The sequence below is a fragment of the Aythya fuligula genome, chromosome 21 (assembly GCF_009819795.1).
Source record: "Aythya fuligula isolate bAytFul2 chromosome 21, bAytFul2.pri, whole genome shotgun sequence".
Taxonomy (NCBI): domain Eukaryota; kingdom Metazoa; phylum Chordata; class Aves; order Anseriformes; family Anatidae; genus Aythya; species Aythya fuligula.
This window is the reverse complement of record NC_045579.1, coordinates 2,712,823-2,730,293: the sequence shown is the minus strand read 5'-3', so window position 1 is coordinate 2,730,293 and position 17,471 is coordinate 2,712,823. Positions and strand designations below refer to the sequence as shown.

The following is a 17,471-nucleotide window of genomic DNA, read 5'->3' as shown; positions in this document are numbered from 1 at the left end:
ACCTTTGTGGAGCTCGGATTGCAATAATAACGCAACCTTCAGGCCACTTTTTCAAGAGTTCTATTCATGGTGAAATTTACTTTTAATGTTTTGCTGGGGAATGTTTTGCTCTGAAGATCACATAAAATAACATAAAATAACAAAAATCCCAATAGGATCTAAATCCAAGTTCTGACTCATTTACTAGTAATTAGAAATACAGAAAATCAATATTAATAGTATGTTACAGCTGATGCCTACAATAAATAAATATTGCTAACTGGAAGAGTTCAATACTTATGAATTATACATTACTTAGTAGGGGAGACATCATTAAAACTTCATATATGGAAAAAAAAACAAACAAACATACTGTGCAAAATTACTTTGATGTGATGGAGCGTCCAGAAAGGCAGCTTCATAAATAAAGCTTTCCTAAGCCTTGCTCTTCAGTTTGCACTGGATTATGTGGGTGTCAGCTTGCTCTGTTCCTTGCTGTTCTGAGGGGTGCTAAGATCCAAATAAAATCACTGCTTTCAGGGCTTTATGTTGGGTTGAACAAAATGCTACAAACTCTACACAAATATAAATCTTCATTTTGAGGCATCATGGTAGGATGAACCTGCAAGTAAGAGCAGAACCCAGTCAAAATAGTTGAGTTTGAGATAAGACCTCTGCAAAAGTAGTCAACCTTACAGGATAATGAAAAAAAAGCACCATAAACTTGTGTCTAAAGTATGGGTAGAAATTTGCTGAAACATTCACTGACATCTCACTGGAAAGTTTGGTAGGACAGATCATTTTGCCAATTGGATGCAAGCTTTGAGCCCATAATAAAACTTGCCGACAGAAAGGTGTGACCCAGTTTCTTATTCCACCACTGAACCATTTGCACAGCTCTAAATATAAAACTGATGATAACATATCCATATTTGTTGCAAAGGGAGCGTACTGCATGAACTGCACCAGGCAACAAGTTGTATGTTTCCAACCATGCTGCAAAACCCCTCTTTTACTGTTTTTACATACAAATAAACATGAAAGCCCATGATGAAATTATAAATATATTTGTGTTATTTTTAAACATGGCACTACACAGTGAAAGTCATGTCATTTCATTTCTTTTGAAAGAATAAGAATAACATAAGACAGTGTTGATACAGAATCTCCTCTTGCTGTCCCACTTAATTCCGTTCCATTGTGTTTTTAGAAATAATAATCTTAACAATGGTAGCATTAAGTCACATTGAATAATCTGTAGAGCTAACAGAAGTAAACACCCTTGTGCTGGTTTTAACCTCAGTGTGGTGCAAACTCCATTCCAGTTGTGTTAGCCGGTGGAGTAACTCCATTGATGTCACGACTCCACAGCTAAGTCATGCTGATGTGAGATCCCATTGGATCTGTCATGTAACTTTTGCATCAGCCTTACATACATAATCATTACACACAGCCCCAGTACAGTGCCTCCCTCCCCCTTGTATATCTCAAAGCACTTAAAAAAAAGATAAATAGTTCTTCATTTCATAGGTAGGAAAACGGAGGCACAGACAGAAAAAGTGATTTGCTGAAAGTCTTCGAGCTGGTCGCTGTTAGACAGGGACAATACCCAGGTGCCCTGAGTCCTGACCTTGTACCCCATCTACTGGACCACAGTACCCCTCAGCACACACAGTGTATTCACTCCTGTCTGCCTGAACAATCAGTGTGACAGATACAAGAGATTTGGAACCAACTGTCCATAAAGTCCATTCATGTTGACTGAGCAAGGCAATATTATAATCAGAATGATTTTAAGAAAGGATAGCATTTACAGTAGTTAAATAGATGCTACTTTTTATCAGTTCTATTTTTTTATAATAGCATACAGTCCTTAGGTTGCTATTACTATGTTATTTTGTAGTGTAAGTAAGCCCTCATGGCTATTCTAGATAATACTTCAAATACACAGAGCTTTAAAAAAATATTTCCATTACAAATATTTTAAAAATATACTTATCCTAAAAAGCTGTCCGGCACTATTCCAAAAATCACTTGTAATAAATGTCTCTTTTCATTTTAACAAAAATATCTACCGTTATATAGAAGAGCTCAAGTTTTGACAAATCTATAATAGTCAGAAATATCTTGGGCCTGATTCCACTCTTGTTTATACAGTTGCCATTTTGGATCACGGTGTTTACTTCAGTTGTGTTACTCTAGTATAAGCAGGAGCAGAATATAGCCCTTAGTGCTTTAAAATAACTAAACAGACTGAATACTGCAACAGTTCCTTGGGCCTAGCATTACAGGGATGGGAATTCCTTTACTTCAATGTGTCTGAAAATGCAAAAGAATCTTGTAGTCAGTATTTGTGCCATAATCAAAGAGGTGCCAGGCAGCTGCATTGGATGACTCAGATCTAGAACCATATTTCACCTATAGAGAAGGAATTTTGGCTCAACGATGCCTGCAACTGTGCCATTAAAAGAAGAATTAATGTTTAGATTGAACAATTATAGAGGGAAAATGCCAACCTTCCTATGCTTTCTACAGTTCTAGGAATCGTTTTAATTGCATTTTGTTACTTGAAATACTGTGTGAGTTATTAGAATCTCCCACTGCTTACTTCTAGGAAAGAAGGTTTTAATTTGCTTCCATATTTCCAGCTGAAATGCCTCCATCTAGTCAGTTCTTTTCAAAGTGCATTTGAAACAAGCTATTAAGTGCTTGCAGGAATCTGCATCTGACCGGATGGACAATGTGGAGGCTGTTAGTCTTTTTAAAACACTAGATTTTCTTCCCCCCTTTCTTCCTTTTCCTTCCAGCCTTCAAACTGAAATGCACTGTTTGATTAAGGTTCATAGAAATTAGTCTGATCTCATTGCATCAAGATACATATGCAAGTAAAACTAACAGCCTCAGATGCAAACAGCAAATCCTACCTTTGACCTTCACAAAATTAGAATGCAACCTTAAACATTGACTTCATCTAATTCATACTTAAAGCTTTTAGTCTAGTTTTCTTCCTAGACATTGATGATGAACTTACAAACCAAGGAGATTTAAGTATATAGACTAAGTTCAGTCCTCACTGTCGTCTTCATCATCATCGTCATCTTTACTGGGAGCACATCTTTGGAAGCAGTGTACTATAGTTGCTAGGAAGAAGCTTGATAGAATTGCAGCAATGGAGACTGCGACTCCAGAGAAGATGATGATAAAAAGGTCCGTCAATGACAAACTAAATTTGCATTCACTAAAGCTGACCTCAGATAATTCATTCAGAAAGATTCTTCTATTTTCTACAGGCAGGGAGCACTGGATTTCATGGAGACCTGCAAAGAAGAGGAGAGGGAAACAAATCAGAGGAATATTGATGAATCCTTCTGTTGCTCTGGACAGATACTGAATGTCTGAAGAAAGACTTTAAGGGTTAATTCCAGGTTTATGAATTTGTATGAAATTCAGGAAAAATTTGAACAAAATCTGACACTATCTAAAAGCCATTACATAGCCCCCTTGAGCACCCCCTCAAGAGATTACAATATTTTCACCCTTACTCTTCCATGAGGTATGACCTGGGGCTCTGATTTTGAGGATTTAAAAGTGTGAATGTTGAACCCAGTATGCCTGGAGACTCAGAAGTATTTCTCTACTAATTTCTGAACACAAATTCAGACTCCAACACAGGATAAAAGGGACACTGAGTTTCCTTCCACATTTAAGTGCCTTCTACACTATTTGTTTTCCATGCACAAAACTACAGTTGTCTTTTTCTTCTGCTCAAAAAACAAAAAACAAAAAATAAAATAAAATAAAAATATCTTAGGCTTAAAGGATGCTTGTTTGACTCTGACCTGATTTCAACCTTTTCTCTCCAACACTTTTATAAGACACACAGACTAACGGATATTATTCCTTCATGCACTACTGAAGAATGCCTACAAGTGGGTTCTTCATAGTAAAAGTAAAAAAAAATCAAAATTTAAGCAATGCTGAGAATATAATTTGGTAGTAGGCAGTAAAGGCCTTCTATTCCCTCTTCATTCACACCAGGGAAAATAAGGAGAGTATATTAATGGGCTGGAATGGAACATGAAGTGAATGAAGTCTGTATCACAGTCAGCAAGATAGCTTTTATCTTGCTATTGAGTATATGAATGTAAGGAGGATGTACAAGAAGTGCGTATTAATGACATGCGAGCTGCTGCTGGTTTCCCAGACACACACACTTACTGTCTGCTGATGATCACAAAATGGGATCCTGGTTTCAGACTCTGCATTGCTGTGAGCACTCACTGTACTCGGTGTTTCCATTGCACAGCTGTGCCACTTTGCAGAGAGGATGTGGAATAAGGTTTCCTCTGCTTTTTACAAATTCCATTTTTTCTTGTGCTTGAGTTGCTGTGGTGTATTATGTTTTATTACAAAACCCAGGCTCTTAGCACTCGTGGTACAGATCTGACTAGCTATCTGGATCCAGCCTAGCTGTTACGTTAATTTGAGAGGAAGATTTAGCCAAGTCAGCTGGGGATCCGTTTGATGCATCACCCTGACTTATTTGACCCGGTATCAATGCTGATTGTATGAAATTTTGATCTCTAAAAGACATCGTGTATCTGCCTTATCTGCCTAAAGTTCTGTTGCTTTCCTTCTTTTCTCACCCACAACCTAATGAAAGCTGCCAGCAGAACAGGACAACAGTCAGCATGCCCGAGGCTGAACGGCTTCCTCTAGGCAAATTGCCACCTGAATACAGGCGACATTTTTTCCCTGAGCCTGGAGCACACTGCTGCTGCGTGGCAGATGGCGAGGCAACTTGCTCTGCAGACCTCTGAAACCTCTTGTCTGTGGAACTGGCCTGCAAGGGAGAGGAGCCACCCGGTTTCAAACACTCTCCGAGCCTTTTGGAAATCTGGAACCTGCGGTGTTCACACACACCGTGCCTTGTGCACAGGCTGACACAGTGGAGCACTGGAGTGTGCCTGTGACTGCACAGATGGCGAGAGGAAGTACACACTCCTGCACTCTGTAGCTTGTGACAGAGCTCTTTGTACGAACCAGAAGTTAGAGTTGTTGGCACCGAGTCCGTATTTTCTTTTCATCTAGACTTGAGAACAGCAACTCCAGGGGAAGACCCGGAGTGACAAACAAAAGAGGACACAAACGGGCACTTTTCCTATTTAAAGTCATAAGAAATAAGGAAGGAGAGAAAAGCCATAGCCTTCAACTCCAAGACTTGTGTCTTTCCAGTTAGCTTTTAAAAAAGGGAACAGTTTTCAATAAATTGAAGTGGGTAATCAAAGCAGTTACTGCTATTGCATAGAAACAGCAAGAAAATGAGTGTAACCTATTGAAAAATTGTTTGAAGAGGAGTTCCTTGCTAATAGGAAAAGAACATAGCAATATTTTGGCTGAAAAGCCTGGTCTAAGTGAATATGCCATCTAAAATTCCATTTCACTTGTAGCAAGCATTTAAAAAAAAAAAAAAAGCAAAAAAAAAACTTCATTTTGTAAAACAAACCATTAATAACTGCTGAGTTCTTATCAGCACTGCTATTTTCATAACAGCTGAGCTGTGTCCTCTGCATGTCTAAAGAAAGATTGCACAGGTGACCATAAACAATTCTACTTTGTGAAAGAAATTGTCTGGTGTCCTCATCTGCCAGCTTTTAAAATTATCTCTGTGCCGCAGTGGCCTTGATGGGCTGGAGTGGCAAATCTAAGCTTCCACAAGAAAGGCAGAAAAACAATATATTAGAGAGAGAGAGAGAGAGAGAGAGAGGAAAAACAAAACTAAAACCAAGCAAACAAAAAAACAACTAGCATTCTCAACAGCTCTACTTACTGCAGCCCTTGCCTCTAGAAATAACTTGCTGCTGCAGCATCTGCTCATGATCCTTGAGGGAAAAGAGCCCAATTGTTCATCAGCGTTACCAGCAGCAGTTTTGCCACAGACCTAAATGGAACCTGTAGGCTCTGAGCTCTATTCCTCTTCCCCGATGCTTTCACCTAACATCACAGCACACAGAATACAAACCAAAGAGAATTGCCAACATACCAAGTCATTGGTATGGATAGCAAGGATATTTCTTGCTAGGAGAATCAGTGTACTGTACTGATTTTGAGTCTGATTATACAATGGAGAGATATAAAAAAGCTCTTCTCTCTCCGTGTAGCAATCGGTACTGAAATCTAGGTCATGTTCTCAAACCAAATAGATAAGATACAATTTTTCTACTTGCTTTATTTTTCAACACTCCAAGGTGCTAGCTTAGCCTCAAGGATTTGTTTGTTTGTTTGTTTGTTTTTCAGACGTCTTAGTCATTGAAAACAGTAGATGCCAATAGGCAAAACACAACATCATAAACCAGAGGCCGGTAGAGAGGCCTTACTAGCTCCCAGCTAATGTTTCACCCACCCTGCGTATGCACCATTTGCCCAAGACATGAATGAACTGACTTCTATCCACACACAAGGCAGTCTGCTAAAATCATACTGGAAATCATCCTGGAAAGCTACAAGGACTGCAGAGCACAGTGGAAACACAGCAGTGACAGAAGAAGAGAGGAACGTTTATTATTCCATCCTGCTCAGTGAACGTTGGTTTGGTTTTTTGTTTCTTCTGGGGGTATTTCAGCTGTGTTGTGACACTATTGCAAACCCCAATACAGTTAACAGAACCTTTTATTTTGACCCCAAAGAGAATTTGGAGTACTTGGAAGGGCCTGTATTTGTAATAGTAGCAAGCTTAGCAGCTTTATTTCTAGTGACACGAGGAATTTCTCCTCCTAACGCTAATGCAGCCAGTATTAGACCAGAGCTTCCAATTGCTTACCTGAAAACACCTCAATGTGAAGGTCGGGGCATGTCTGCCTAGCACAACACACAAACAATGCCATTTCAGCTGCTTCCTTCCAGAGCAGTATGGAACTTTCTTTGTGTTACTAACAGTAGGTTGGCCTTAAGACATGGGCATCCAGTGTGTGCAACACTGATGTTACGTGCTCCACCTCTCCTGTTACATTCGTGCCTAGCAACATGGCCAGTTTTGTTCTTTGCTTAGGCAGAAAGTAATCTGAAAGTAATCCCAGGTTATCACACACCCTCTACACGAGCACCCTCCACACAAGACTTGCAGAGGAGGACAGTGCCATTTAACCTTAGGGGTCGGCTTTCACACATTTTGACCATTTGAATTACATCATTTTCTGTTATATAGATGCACTTTTAATTCGGTACAACCTGTTTAATTTATTCTTTTAAAAAATCAGTCAGGCTTCTTGTAAAGGGTATCACAAGGAGGTTCAATATTTATTGCAGCAAGAAAACCTTTGATGATAGTTATATATATCTCATTGCTCCCACAACATGTTCAAAGAGTTGCTTCTTCATACCAAACAAATCTGTAAATGAAATAACAAGTGTGAGCACGTTATAAATATACAGCTTGTTATTTTGGTCAGGGCCAGCACATTATCTGTAAAAACTCCAGCTGTCTCAAGGACAATGTCACGCGCTCTTACTTTCTGCTATGTCCTCTGAAGAAGCAGATGCACTACACTGCCAGGCTGTAATGAATTGTTTGCTTTTAAAAAGGGAATGCTTTGAAATCCTAGTCAAGGGCCAGGTGCTAGATTCTGCATAGGCTGGTCTCTACATACTGAAAAAATGGGTTGAAATATGGGTCTGTTCCCAGAGGAATAGATATCTAAGTTACGTGGGGAGTGTGAAGTTGTTGGAGCTCTAGAGCCATAATTTTTAAAGGGAGAAGCAAGGGATTTTGTTTTGTTTTGCTTTGCTTGTTTTGTTTGGTCTTTTGTTTGGCTGATATTTTGACTGCATTGTGAGTTGTGCCTTTGTTTTATATTCCACTGGCTGAAGACAAGCAGCAGCACATATCACTTACACAGGTCGATCTAACTATTTGCAGGACTCCTTGTGTCATGATTTCTTAATACCTATGCTAACTGTACCTTTTATTGGACAACTTCTGAAATTCCTTATTACTTCAATATTGTGGGCTTTGCCTGTTAACCATCTGTAACTGGGAAATCTTGCTCTATTTTGGAGGTTGAGTTTAAAAAAAGAAAAAGAAAGGGAAGCCCCAATTCTATTGGGTATTTGTAGACTTCGCATAATACAACTATTAAAAGAAATATATATATAATTATATATAATCTAATATAACAATGTACAGCAATGCACACTAGTATGAGATTATGAAAATGCCCACTCATACATACACTGATACATGTAGGAATACATGCAGAGCAATGTATGAAACAAGCCACAAATGTGTGTTTAATGTAAATGTATTCATTCCAGTAACTGTAAGAGCACTATAATATGCTACTCAAATATTTTAGGAAAAATAAAATTGATATTTGCCTTTTTGGGTGGAATTCAGCTGTTCTCCCATGGCACTGAATGTAGTTTACACGGACTTGAAATGTTTAAGTGTGGTGTTTTATTTCTTGTATGGTATTTTCCCTCCAGCTATAGTTCTCTTTAGTCGACTTAAACATCATCACTAATGTATTAGATCTATTAATAAGCAGTGAGAGAGGCCTTGCTTCTGAAGAGATATGGAATTTCATTAAAATTAGCCTCAAGCTATCAGAAAAGTAAGGCTTAAAAAAAACTGAAGCCTATATTTAGACCTCTAAATAAATTTTTTTAATGGCCAAATGCCCTAGAGTCTCCTAGTTTAACATCAGAAGGTACTTTATATTTAGCCATTGAAGCAAACTGTCAAGTTTAACATTAGGTGCCACACTGCAAACTGTCCTCACATCTTGAAATCCTGAGAGATGGAAATACTCCAAAAAACCTTTGGATGGAAGAAACAGCGAAAAGGCAGTGGCAGCCAGATCATTTTACTGAAAATGCCTTGGATATCACCTTATGTATTTTTATATATATACATATATATAGAAACAGATCTGTTGCACTTGTTAGGTATACTTATTTATCTTAGGAGTTTCTGCATGAACAGAATAAAAGCTGCTGAATGGGCATTTTTAGGGCTTTTAATTCCTTTCCAAAAACTGGATATTATGTTCTGTACTAGTGATGTGCTAGCATGTGCATGATATCCCGGGAAGAACTGAGCTGTAATGGACAGAACAGTCTGTCCTGATTAGCAGAAGCTTGCTCTGGTTCTATATTAGTACATGAAATTAAGGCAGCCTTGTCTACATAGCAGATGAACATAGGTACTGATAAAGAATGGTAAGTCAAGAGGACTCACAAAAAGCTGAGTTGTGTTACCAGCTTTTAGTTAGGTTAGAAGGTGAAATGAAGCTTGTACTCACATATAATTATGATGCTGTGTTTTGAAGACAGTGTTTACCATCTTCAGTAAGCCCCTAAGGGCTACTCTAAGGGCCTGGACTACAGAAGCGTGATTTTTTTAATTTACAGAATAAATTTATTTAGTAGTATATCTTGGATTGGAATGGGATTATAAAAGGACGTGGAGAACCAAGAGATGATCACCTCGGGCACAGCCTTTCTAAACAGGCTTACAAAAATCATTCCATTCTCACTGCACTGATTCACTTCTGAATCTCATAACTACTGCTTTTTGTACTGAATTCAGTTCAAGCACCCAGCTCCAGAAGGCTGATTACAGTCTCATCGTCCCCTGCTCTTAGCTTTTTTCCTGCCTCTCCTCTCACTACCATCCTTCCCTCCTATTCTTTGCATGGACAGTCCTTACATGGAAACACAGCACTTTACCACAGTTTAACTATCCATCCGTACTGGGGAGGTACCAGCTACAGAAGTCCTAAAAGTAGCTAAATAGAATCTGTACCAATACTGGCACTCAAAAAATGCTCTGGGTCTCTTAAGGATATGTAACCTTGTGTACAAAACTTTCCAAAGTGGAGCAACAATTGATTAAATGAGGAGGAAAACATGATCCTAGATATGGCCTTCATGTTGTCACATCGGCTTTGCAGTCCTCCCCTATAGCTCATCTTACTCAAAACATATATTGCCTTCATTTATCAAAGAGAGTAAAAACCTACAAGGAATTCCATCTCTGACCAATCCTGAATGAATTTTTCAAGTCTCTCTGGAAATGTCAGTGTGTAAATAAGAATGATCAGTCAAAAACTTCTCAGTAAATTGCTTCAGGTCTATCTAATACTGTTTTAATAAAAAGGGCAGCAGAACCTTTCATTCATGCAATGAATGACTCTGCACAACTTCCTGAAATGTTTTTTACAAAGAAACTACCGAGAAGACAAAAAAAAAAAAAAAAAAGGAAAGAAACGAGGGTAAGATGATGGAAAGGAGACACTCTGTCACACTGAGGAATACTCAAGCACTAATTAAAAGTCATGTTAAAAATGCATTAGTCATTAGCAAACGAGGCACAGCTGCCCAAAGCATGTTCACAGAAACTAAAAACCAGCAGCAGATTTCTACAAAGCACTCTAATATGTCGACTGCAGACCTTTTGCATTTGCTTTTGCTATGTGCATTTTAACTGAATCCATTACCTTCAAGATGAGATGCTCAGAAGGACTCGAGAAATTTCTTTTGTAGTGTCACGCACTCTAAACAGCACCTTTCACCAAAAACTTATTCCATCAAAGCTTGTTGTACTTAAATGATGAAACTGCAGCATTTCTGAAACTCAGTTCTGCAGGTAATGGACGCCCACAACCTTCTGCTGGATGAACCCAGAGTTTCAAGCAGTATTATTGGAAAAATTAGGTTAAGAGACAAGGCAGGAAAGGAAAATTGCATTTATAGGAAAGATAGAATGTGATACAGAACACAAACTTTGAAAGTAGAAGAAAGCCCTTCCATACGTTAGAAATTGATGAGTATTTTTGTAAGATTTCCAGCTCCCACCACAGCAGAAAACACAAATCTCAAAGGTGACTTGATGGACGGATGAATGGAAGGAAGGAAGGGAGGGAGGAAAGAAAGAAGGAAGGATAATGGCAAATTTTCTTGAACTAAATTCCAAGTTTTGAAGTGTTATGCACAAAATATATTTAACCAATAATCATCCTTCCCCTTTATTCACTACCTTTTTTGCTTTCTATCATATTTTTCTTAATTACTTCTGTCAGATTCCTAACAAACACTCTTCTTCTTCCTCTGCCTTCTTCAATTCCCATTTTAGAGAACTTCAGGCTTATCAAATGTTTTTTGTAAAATTCAAGAAGGTAAAAAGGATTCTGTGGAACAAATACATGCAAGTAGAAACTAGAAGATAATAGCATACATCTCAAATGTGCGATTTCCTTGAATTCTTTGAACAACACATTCAAGACCAAGTTAGACTTCTGTTTTTTCAAGATATTCTTTGTTCTGAGAGTTTGTTTGCCCCACCATGGAATAAAACCTTCCATGAAAGACAACTGTCTTCAAGGGGACAGAGATCTTACAGAAGCTTTTCTATTTAAAAATAAATAAATAAATAAATAAATATTATCCAGTATTCTTTATCTCCATACTCCTCCTACTGGGAAGCTTTTAATGTGCATCATCAACCATCATGCTGCCATTCAGGCTTATCAAATGCTTCTGAAATCAAACTCACCCTTCCACAGAAAATCTTTTAAAGTTTTACAACTTAACCGTCTCATTGTGACCTACAGTGAAAACTTTGTGTCTTCTCTAGGAAAAAAACAACTGCTATGTGTCCTCCACTTAGCATCATTTCACTGACCTTCACAGTTCCTTCCTCTGCACTGCATTATGCACACTCTTTCGTTTTTTTAATCCATTATTAATCAAACAAAAGGGTAAAAATGTTGTTTGGTTTTCAAGGATGATGAAAATTCGATTATTGATATCTGTCTGTCTTACAAACAGAAAAATATATTTGCTTTTTTATTTTTTTTAAAGCAGGTAGCATGCCAAGTTTCATTGCAAAACTTTTAGGGCAGTTTCTTCATTAAGTCTGCCTGCAAATTTGGCGTGTGAGAGTAGTTCCTTATTGCCAATCAATGCTTTAGTTAGAAATTTAGGTTGGATGCATAAATGCTGGGATCTATAAAATGATTCAAATCCCAGCTGCTTGTGTGCAGCGACAGGCTAGATTTGCAAAGGCAGCACAGCTGGAAAGAGGCTTTCCAGTCAGCCAGTCAGGCAGGTCAGCAGCAGTTGTAACTTCACAAGCTTTTTCTGGTAGCATGCCAGAAAGAAAGCGGACCTGGCTTTTGCAAAGCTAATGAGTTAAAGTATGTCTTTTGTTCAGATCACTGAGTTCTCTAGAGGCCTTAATTGCAGAGGTAGAGAGTTTCAGGATCAGTTATCAAGATTTCTGTTCTGATTGACAAAACTCAGATTTTTAAAGCAAGCTGGTGTTTCTTTTGCAAAAAACAAGGGCAGGTTTGACCAGCATGACATTTTACTGCAGTGCTAAAATTAAAAGGTGGAACAGTGGCTAGGTTTCGTAAACAGTTCCAGCTTGAGTGATTTCTCTCAGACATGCAGACAGGGCACATTAAACTATTTTAAGTGTCACTGAAAGTGAAGAATCAACATGAACTCCCTATACATAAACCTGCCAGTGTATTTCTCCCAGCCATTTATCTTCTCTTGCTACTGGTTCTGGCTCCCCAGGGACTGCCATGCAACACTTCCAACTGCACGCCTGGATCCTACTTCATCCACAGGATGGTTGGAGCATGTTTCTTTTCCACTTTGGCATACCTGTTCCCTTCCTAGTCCATTCTGAAGCATCCCAAACCAGCAGAAGACACACATGACACTGTACAGAGCCTTTAGCTTCTTTGTGGCTCTTTGTACTTTGTGTGAACACGCTGGGGATCACTGATGCAAGTTTCTGTCATTCACCTTTCCATATTCTTTCCCTTCTCAGTAAATCCAGGTCATAAAGTTTGTCATTTAAAGGCTGGGGAACATCAGTCTGTCACTAAACTGCTCTGTAGCATAAATCACTGCATATTCTTAAAGAAAATCAAGCAAAGAAAAATCCCAGCCAACCTTTTTTCCCATCCTTCTGTCTTCAATTCATAGAGCAATGGAAATGCTCGAGCTTCTGCAGCATTACAAGAGACAAATATACAGCCAAGATAAGGAAGCTCTTTTCTTGGACCCTGAAAATGTATTCTTACATGTATATTTCTCTTTTGCAGTGTTTCCGGACAATGCCTGCTGCCCTGCTTATCCTGATGTGTTTGCTGCAAGAATACTTGCCTCCAACCTCATAGCAGTATCATGAGGAAGCCAGTGAGTCTGAATGCTGAGTCTTTGAGTTGCTCTTCCCACTCCTCCCAAGGAAGAGGTAATACCACCAGAAATGCCAGGCAGACAGGGCTTTGGACAAGTACAAGCAGACAAATAATGCTGACATGATTAATCGGTAAAATGTTGCAACTTCATTAAAAACTGATAACCGTGTATAAAACATGATCAAATCCCAATCCTAAGAATTAGTTCTACGTGGACTTTCTGAAAGTTGTTTTAAAAGGCACTCAACTGTGGCCATACTGTTTTAAAACGGCACCGAGAGGGTCTTTTCTTTTGGGGATTAGTTTTACCCTCACCTTCAGGAATAATGTTGTACTAGTCTATGACAGGAGGCAGCCAGCATTGTTTGTGACAGCAGCTCACAAGGAGCAATCAAGATGCTGAGTTTGCATGCTCTTCTGAAGCCTCACCAACATGACTGGCTGCAAAGAAATCGGTAGATCTGGACCTGGGACGAAACGCAAAGCAGAGCATTTGCTTAGGCAATGGGCAGGAGGGCAGCTATGAAAAGCAGCCATTTAAATACCTGCTTCTTTCCTCCTTGTCTTCCCAAATTAAACCAAACTGAAACAGGCTAGTAAATTATTATTTTTCGCTTGTTTGACTGAAATGTAGTTTCCATTGCTTTAAATGAGCTAAAATACTGTTAAAAAAAATAAAAATCTGTAAGCTTGCAAGAGGCTGGGGAACACTGACAATGATATGGAAAAACTTAGGTTCTTGAGATTTCCAGTCATAAAAAGTGCAGATAAGCTTAAAAAACACTGACAGGACAGAAAAGAAAGAGAGATGGGCTGCAACAGGCTCTAACTGAGCAGACTCAGTCTGGACAAAGGGGAAGGAGCTTAAAGTTCACGAAAAGATGGAAAGCATGGGGAGCCAGCAGGAGGGATGGGCAAATACTTGGCTCAAACAGAGTGAACTTTCACTAGAGCACTGGGGAGGTGGGGGAACAGCCAAGGTTTGGTTTGGTGCACAAAGGGTAAAGATTTCAATGAGGCAGACAGGAAAAAAAAATAAAAAACTTTTCCCTCAAATTACTTCATTATATTATTATTATTACTACTACTACTACTATTATTATTATGATTACTATTATTATTATTTACAGCTAAGAATATTTAAGGCAACCTAGATGAGTATAATGAAAATGCCACCCAAGGTCATGAGCATAGAAAGAGCTTGAATAAGTGATTGCAAACTGATGGTCAAGAGAGGAGACAAAAGACCTCTGAAATTCCTGGGCAGTGTTTTTCTCTTTTTGCATCTGAAGTCAACCAACAATTTACTCGATCTCAGCCCATTCTCCTGAGATTCTCCCCCAGCCTTTTACTTCTCACCACCTTCTGCAGGGACGTCATCCCTTGGACAAAGCCCAGACCCCAGTGATTTCGTGTACACCTGTATATCCTTGGCAGCCCTTACAAGCTTTTGTGCTCCCAGCAGTCGCCCTTCTGCTAGCAGCTGGGCAGCTCGATGGCAGGAGTTTCTGCTCCAGTGCTTGTTGGGAGGCAGAACTGCGAGGTGATCCCCTGCTAAAGCTGGGTTAAGGATGGCTTTGGGGTCAGGTGGGAAATGAGGAGCAAAACCTTGGATTCCCAGGGACACGTGGCAATCTTCCTTGTCCATGCTCCTCTGAAAATTGCTGGCCCAAATACCAGAATTACATATCCTGTATTTTGGGGTGTTCCAGAGCCATTTTAATTTATTCCTAATATTGGAAGCAGTGCTATTTCAGTAAAAGCACCATAATCATGCTATTGAACAGAGTTTCAGAACATCACAACAAAATAGTTCTGGGAAAGGGCTGACAACCACAGCTGCATAAACTGTGGATTTAACTCCTCTGTAGCAGCTTTGTAGCTGACGAGTAAAATGCGAGGAAAATCAGCTTTCCTAAGGAGCTGGCACAGAATATTTAGCTGTTCAAAGGGCTTACTGTAGAAAGAAACCGAGGTCTGGAAAAGAATCAGCTCTGGGCACAATGAATTTAAAAAGGCTCCTTCACTGCCTAGGTGAGTTTAGTCTATAAATTGAAATTATTATGGCTTATTTTTTAAAGCTTATTTCTTAACTGGGAGGAAGACCTGCTGCTAAAAAGAAACCAACATCATTTTAATGGCCTCTTTTGCTGAAAGCATGCAATTACAGTTCGACCAGAAGGCAGCTCAGGTCACTGCAGGCAGGACGCACAGACAGTTTGACCAACAACCCTCCTTCCCTCCGAGACACACATACAAAGCAACGTGCACACTGTGCTGTAAGCCACCGAGCTTTACCTTTCTGGAGCTTGGATGCATTGTCCTGTATCCAGCTGAAAAGGTTGGCAAAGTCACAGTCACAGACCCAAGGGTTGCCCTCCAAGCGTATAGTCCGCAGGGAGGGCAGCGCTTCCAGGGCTGCCACGTTGAGGCTTTGTAAGTTATTGTCATTCAGTTCTAACACTTGGAGCTGTTCCAGGTTCTCAAAAGCAGCCTCATCCACATCCACCAGGTTATTGTTTCCAAGGCTCAGTTTGATCAGTTTTTCTGCTGACTTGAATATCCCAGCATCAAGCTGCGTTAAATTATTGTAGCTTAAGTCTAAATACACCAGTTTGGTAGAGCTGCTAAAAGTGCCCTCTTCTAAAGAGGTGAGGGAGTTATTCCTGAAGTCCAAATAGACCAGATCTCCATAAAATATAAAGAAGTCAGCTGGTATCGCCTGAATGTTGTTATCGGCTATAAGAAGTTTCCGTACATCCAATGGAAATGGATTAGGAACACTTGGGAGTCCTTGATCCCGGCAGTCTATGGTGTGGTAGTCCATACAGCTACAGACAGCAGGACAAAAATGACCCCCGGGTAAAAAGAGCAGGCAGACAAAGACAGAAAAAGGCAGAAGGCAGAAAGGAAAGCATGGCAACATCGTCAAGGATTTGGAAGCTGTGATAAGCACCACTCCTAAGAGAAGGACATTTTGCCTAGCTGAGCAGCAGTGCCTGGGACTCGTGTGTGTGTGTGCTCGTCTCCAGGAGATCACATATCAGCCCCGATCCGATGGCAGCGGGCTCGGCAGGGGGAGGGAGACAGTGACTGAAGGGGAGAGGGAGGCAGGCATATGTGAGGATTTACACTGGCAGAGAATGATAATGCCGTACAATGCGAGGGAAAGAGCGATGATTGGGTAAGCCGAGGACCTTTCAAAGGACTCCCTTGCTTTTGTGAGCTAAAAAAAGCGGAGAGCCTGGTAGCATATTTGCTGTATATTCCAGCAAACGGGAAATCACACCTAATCCTGTGACTCTGGCAGCAAGAGCTTACGTTTAAAAAGCCCTGCAGGTAATGCACCCAGATGAAAAAAATTATTTTCTTTCTTCACATCTGCCTACATCAAAGTGATCAACACCCGACAGAAAAGCAGGTGAGGGTCAGAAGGATCCGGCTGGCTGCTACGGTCTCTTTTCTCTTTCATTTGTAAAATAGGTTGCAGAAGAGCAGCAAAGACAAGGAGAAATAGCTTGTGCTGTTTCTGGGTGCCTTGCCAGCTTTTAGGGCAAGCACATTAACATTATTTAAATGACTCATTAACTTTTAATCAACGGGAATAATCTACTGCGGCAACAAAGAATATGGTCTCAAAAATGAGGGTGTTTGTTTTCCTGTTTTAATAACCTAAATGACTACTTTCTAATATGGCACTAGTAATGTCCTTCATGCCAGATAAAAGCAAAAAATATGGATCAGATCTTCAGCTAGTTAAAAATGAATGGATTTTCTTCATTTGCAGGGCAAAAAACATATTTGACAATCAATCCGCCTGCCTCCTGCCTCTCTGCTTCAATCAGCAGAGATGATTTTGCAAGAAGGCATCTGTGTTTTTGTGACACCCCCAAATCCACACCCAGAAAGGTAGGATCTCTGCCAGCTGCAAGCTTAACTTTTAACTCCATCACTCCCTCTTTACATACAGACAGAAATGGGACTCTAGTGCTTGGGCCACACCTATGTGCTATGAACGAGGATTTTCTAAAAAGACAGATTGTATTTTGGTGTGCACATCCTGCAGATTAAAGCACAAACTCAAATGCCATTGGCAAGCTCATCCCCAGGTCAAAGAGAGGCCAGTGATGTTGATTTAAGGTCATTTCATAACTGAGTTCAGAGTACATAACTGAATTCAGAGCATTCATTCAGGACAGGGTACAAAAAATTCCATCTAAGATATCATATCCTCCCGACACCAAGAGTTACATTTACATACAGAAAGCATTACCACCCTCT

The 17,471-nt window shown here is 39.7% G+C and overlaps 1 protein-coding gene across 1 annotated transcript; it reads right to left on the bottom strand.

Annotated features, from left to right (window-relative positions):
- Positions 1-556: 556 nt before the first annotated feature.
- LRRC38 (leucine rich repeat containing 38) lies at positions 557-16,226 on the bottom strand. Its single transcript, XM_032201365.1, has 3 exons — positions 15,489-16,226; positions 3,011-3,296; positions 557-601 (listed from the first exon to the last, which is right to left on the bottom strand). The coding sequence occupies exons 1-2, from the start codon at positions 16,114-16,116 to the stop codon at positions 3,043-3,045; spliced, it is 882 nt and encodes a 293-aa protein (XP_032057256.1). The 5' UTR covers positions 16,117-16,226; the 3' UTR covers positions 557-601; positions 3,011-3,042.
- Between the last annotated feature and the right edge of the window lie 1,245 nt (positions 16,227-17,471).

What these genes read in the sequence shown, in the direction of transcription:
- LRRC38 (XM_032201365.1), bottom strand. Translation starts at nt 16,116, where the DNA reads ATGTTGCCATGCTTTCCTTTCTGCCTTCTGCCTTTTTCTGTCTTTGTC. An exon ending in TGCATCCAAGCTCCAGAAAG is followed by an intron (nt 3,297 to 15,488) that starts GTAAAGCTCGGT and finishes TCTTCTTTGCAG; the next exon opens with GTCTCCATGAAATCCAGTGC.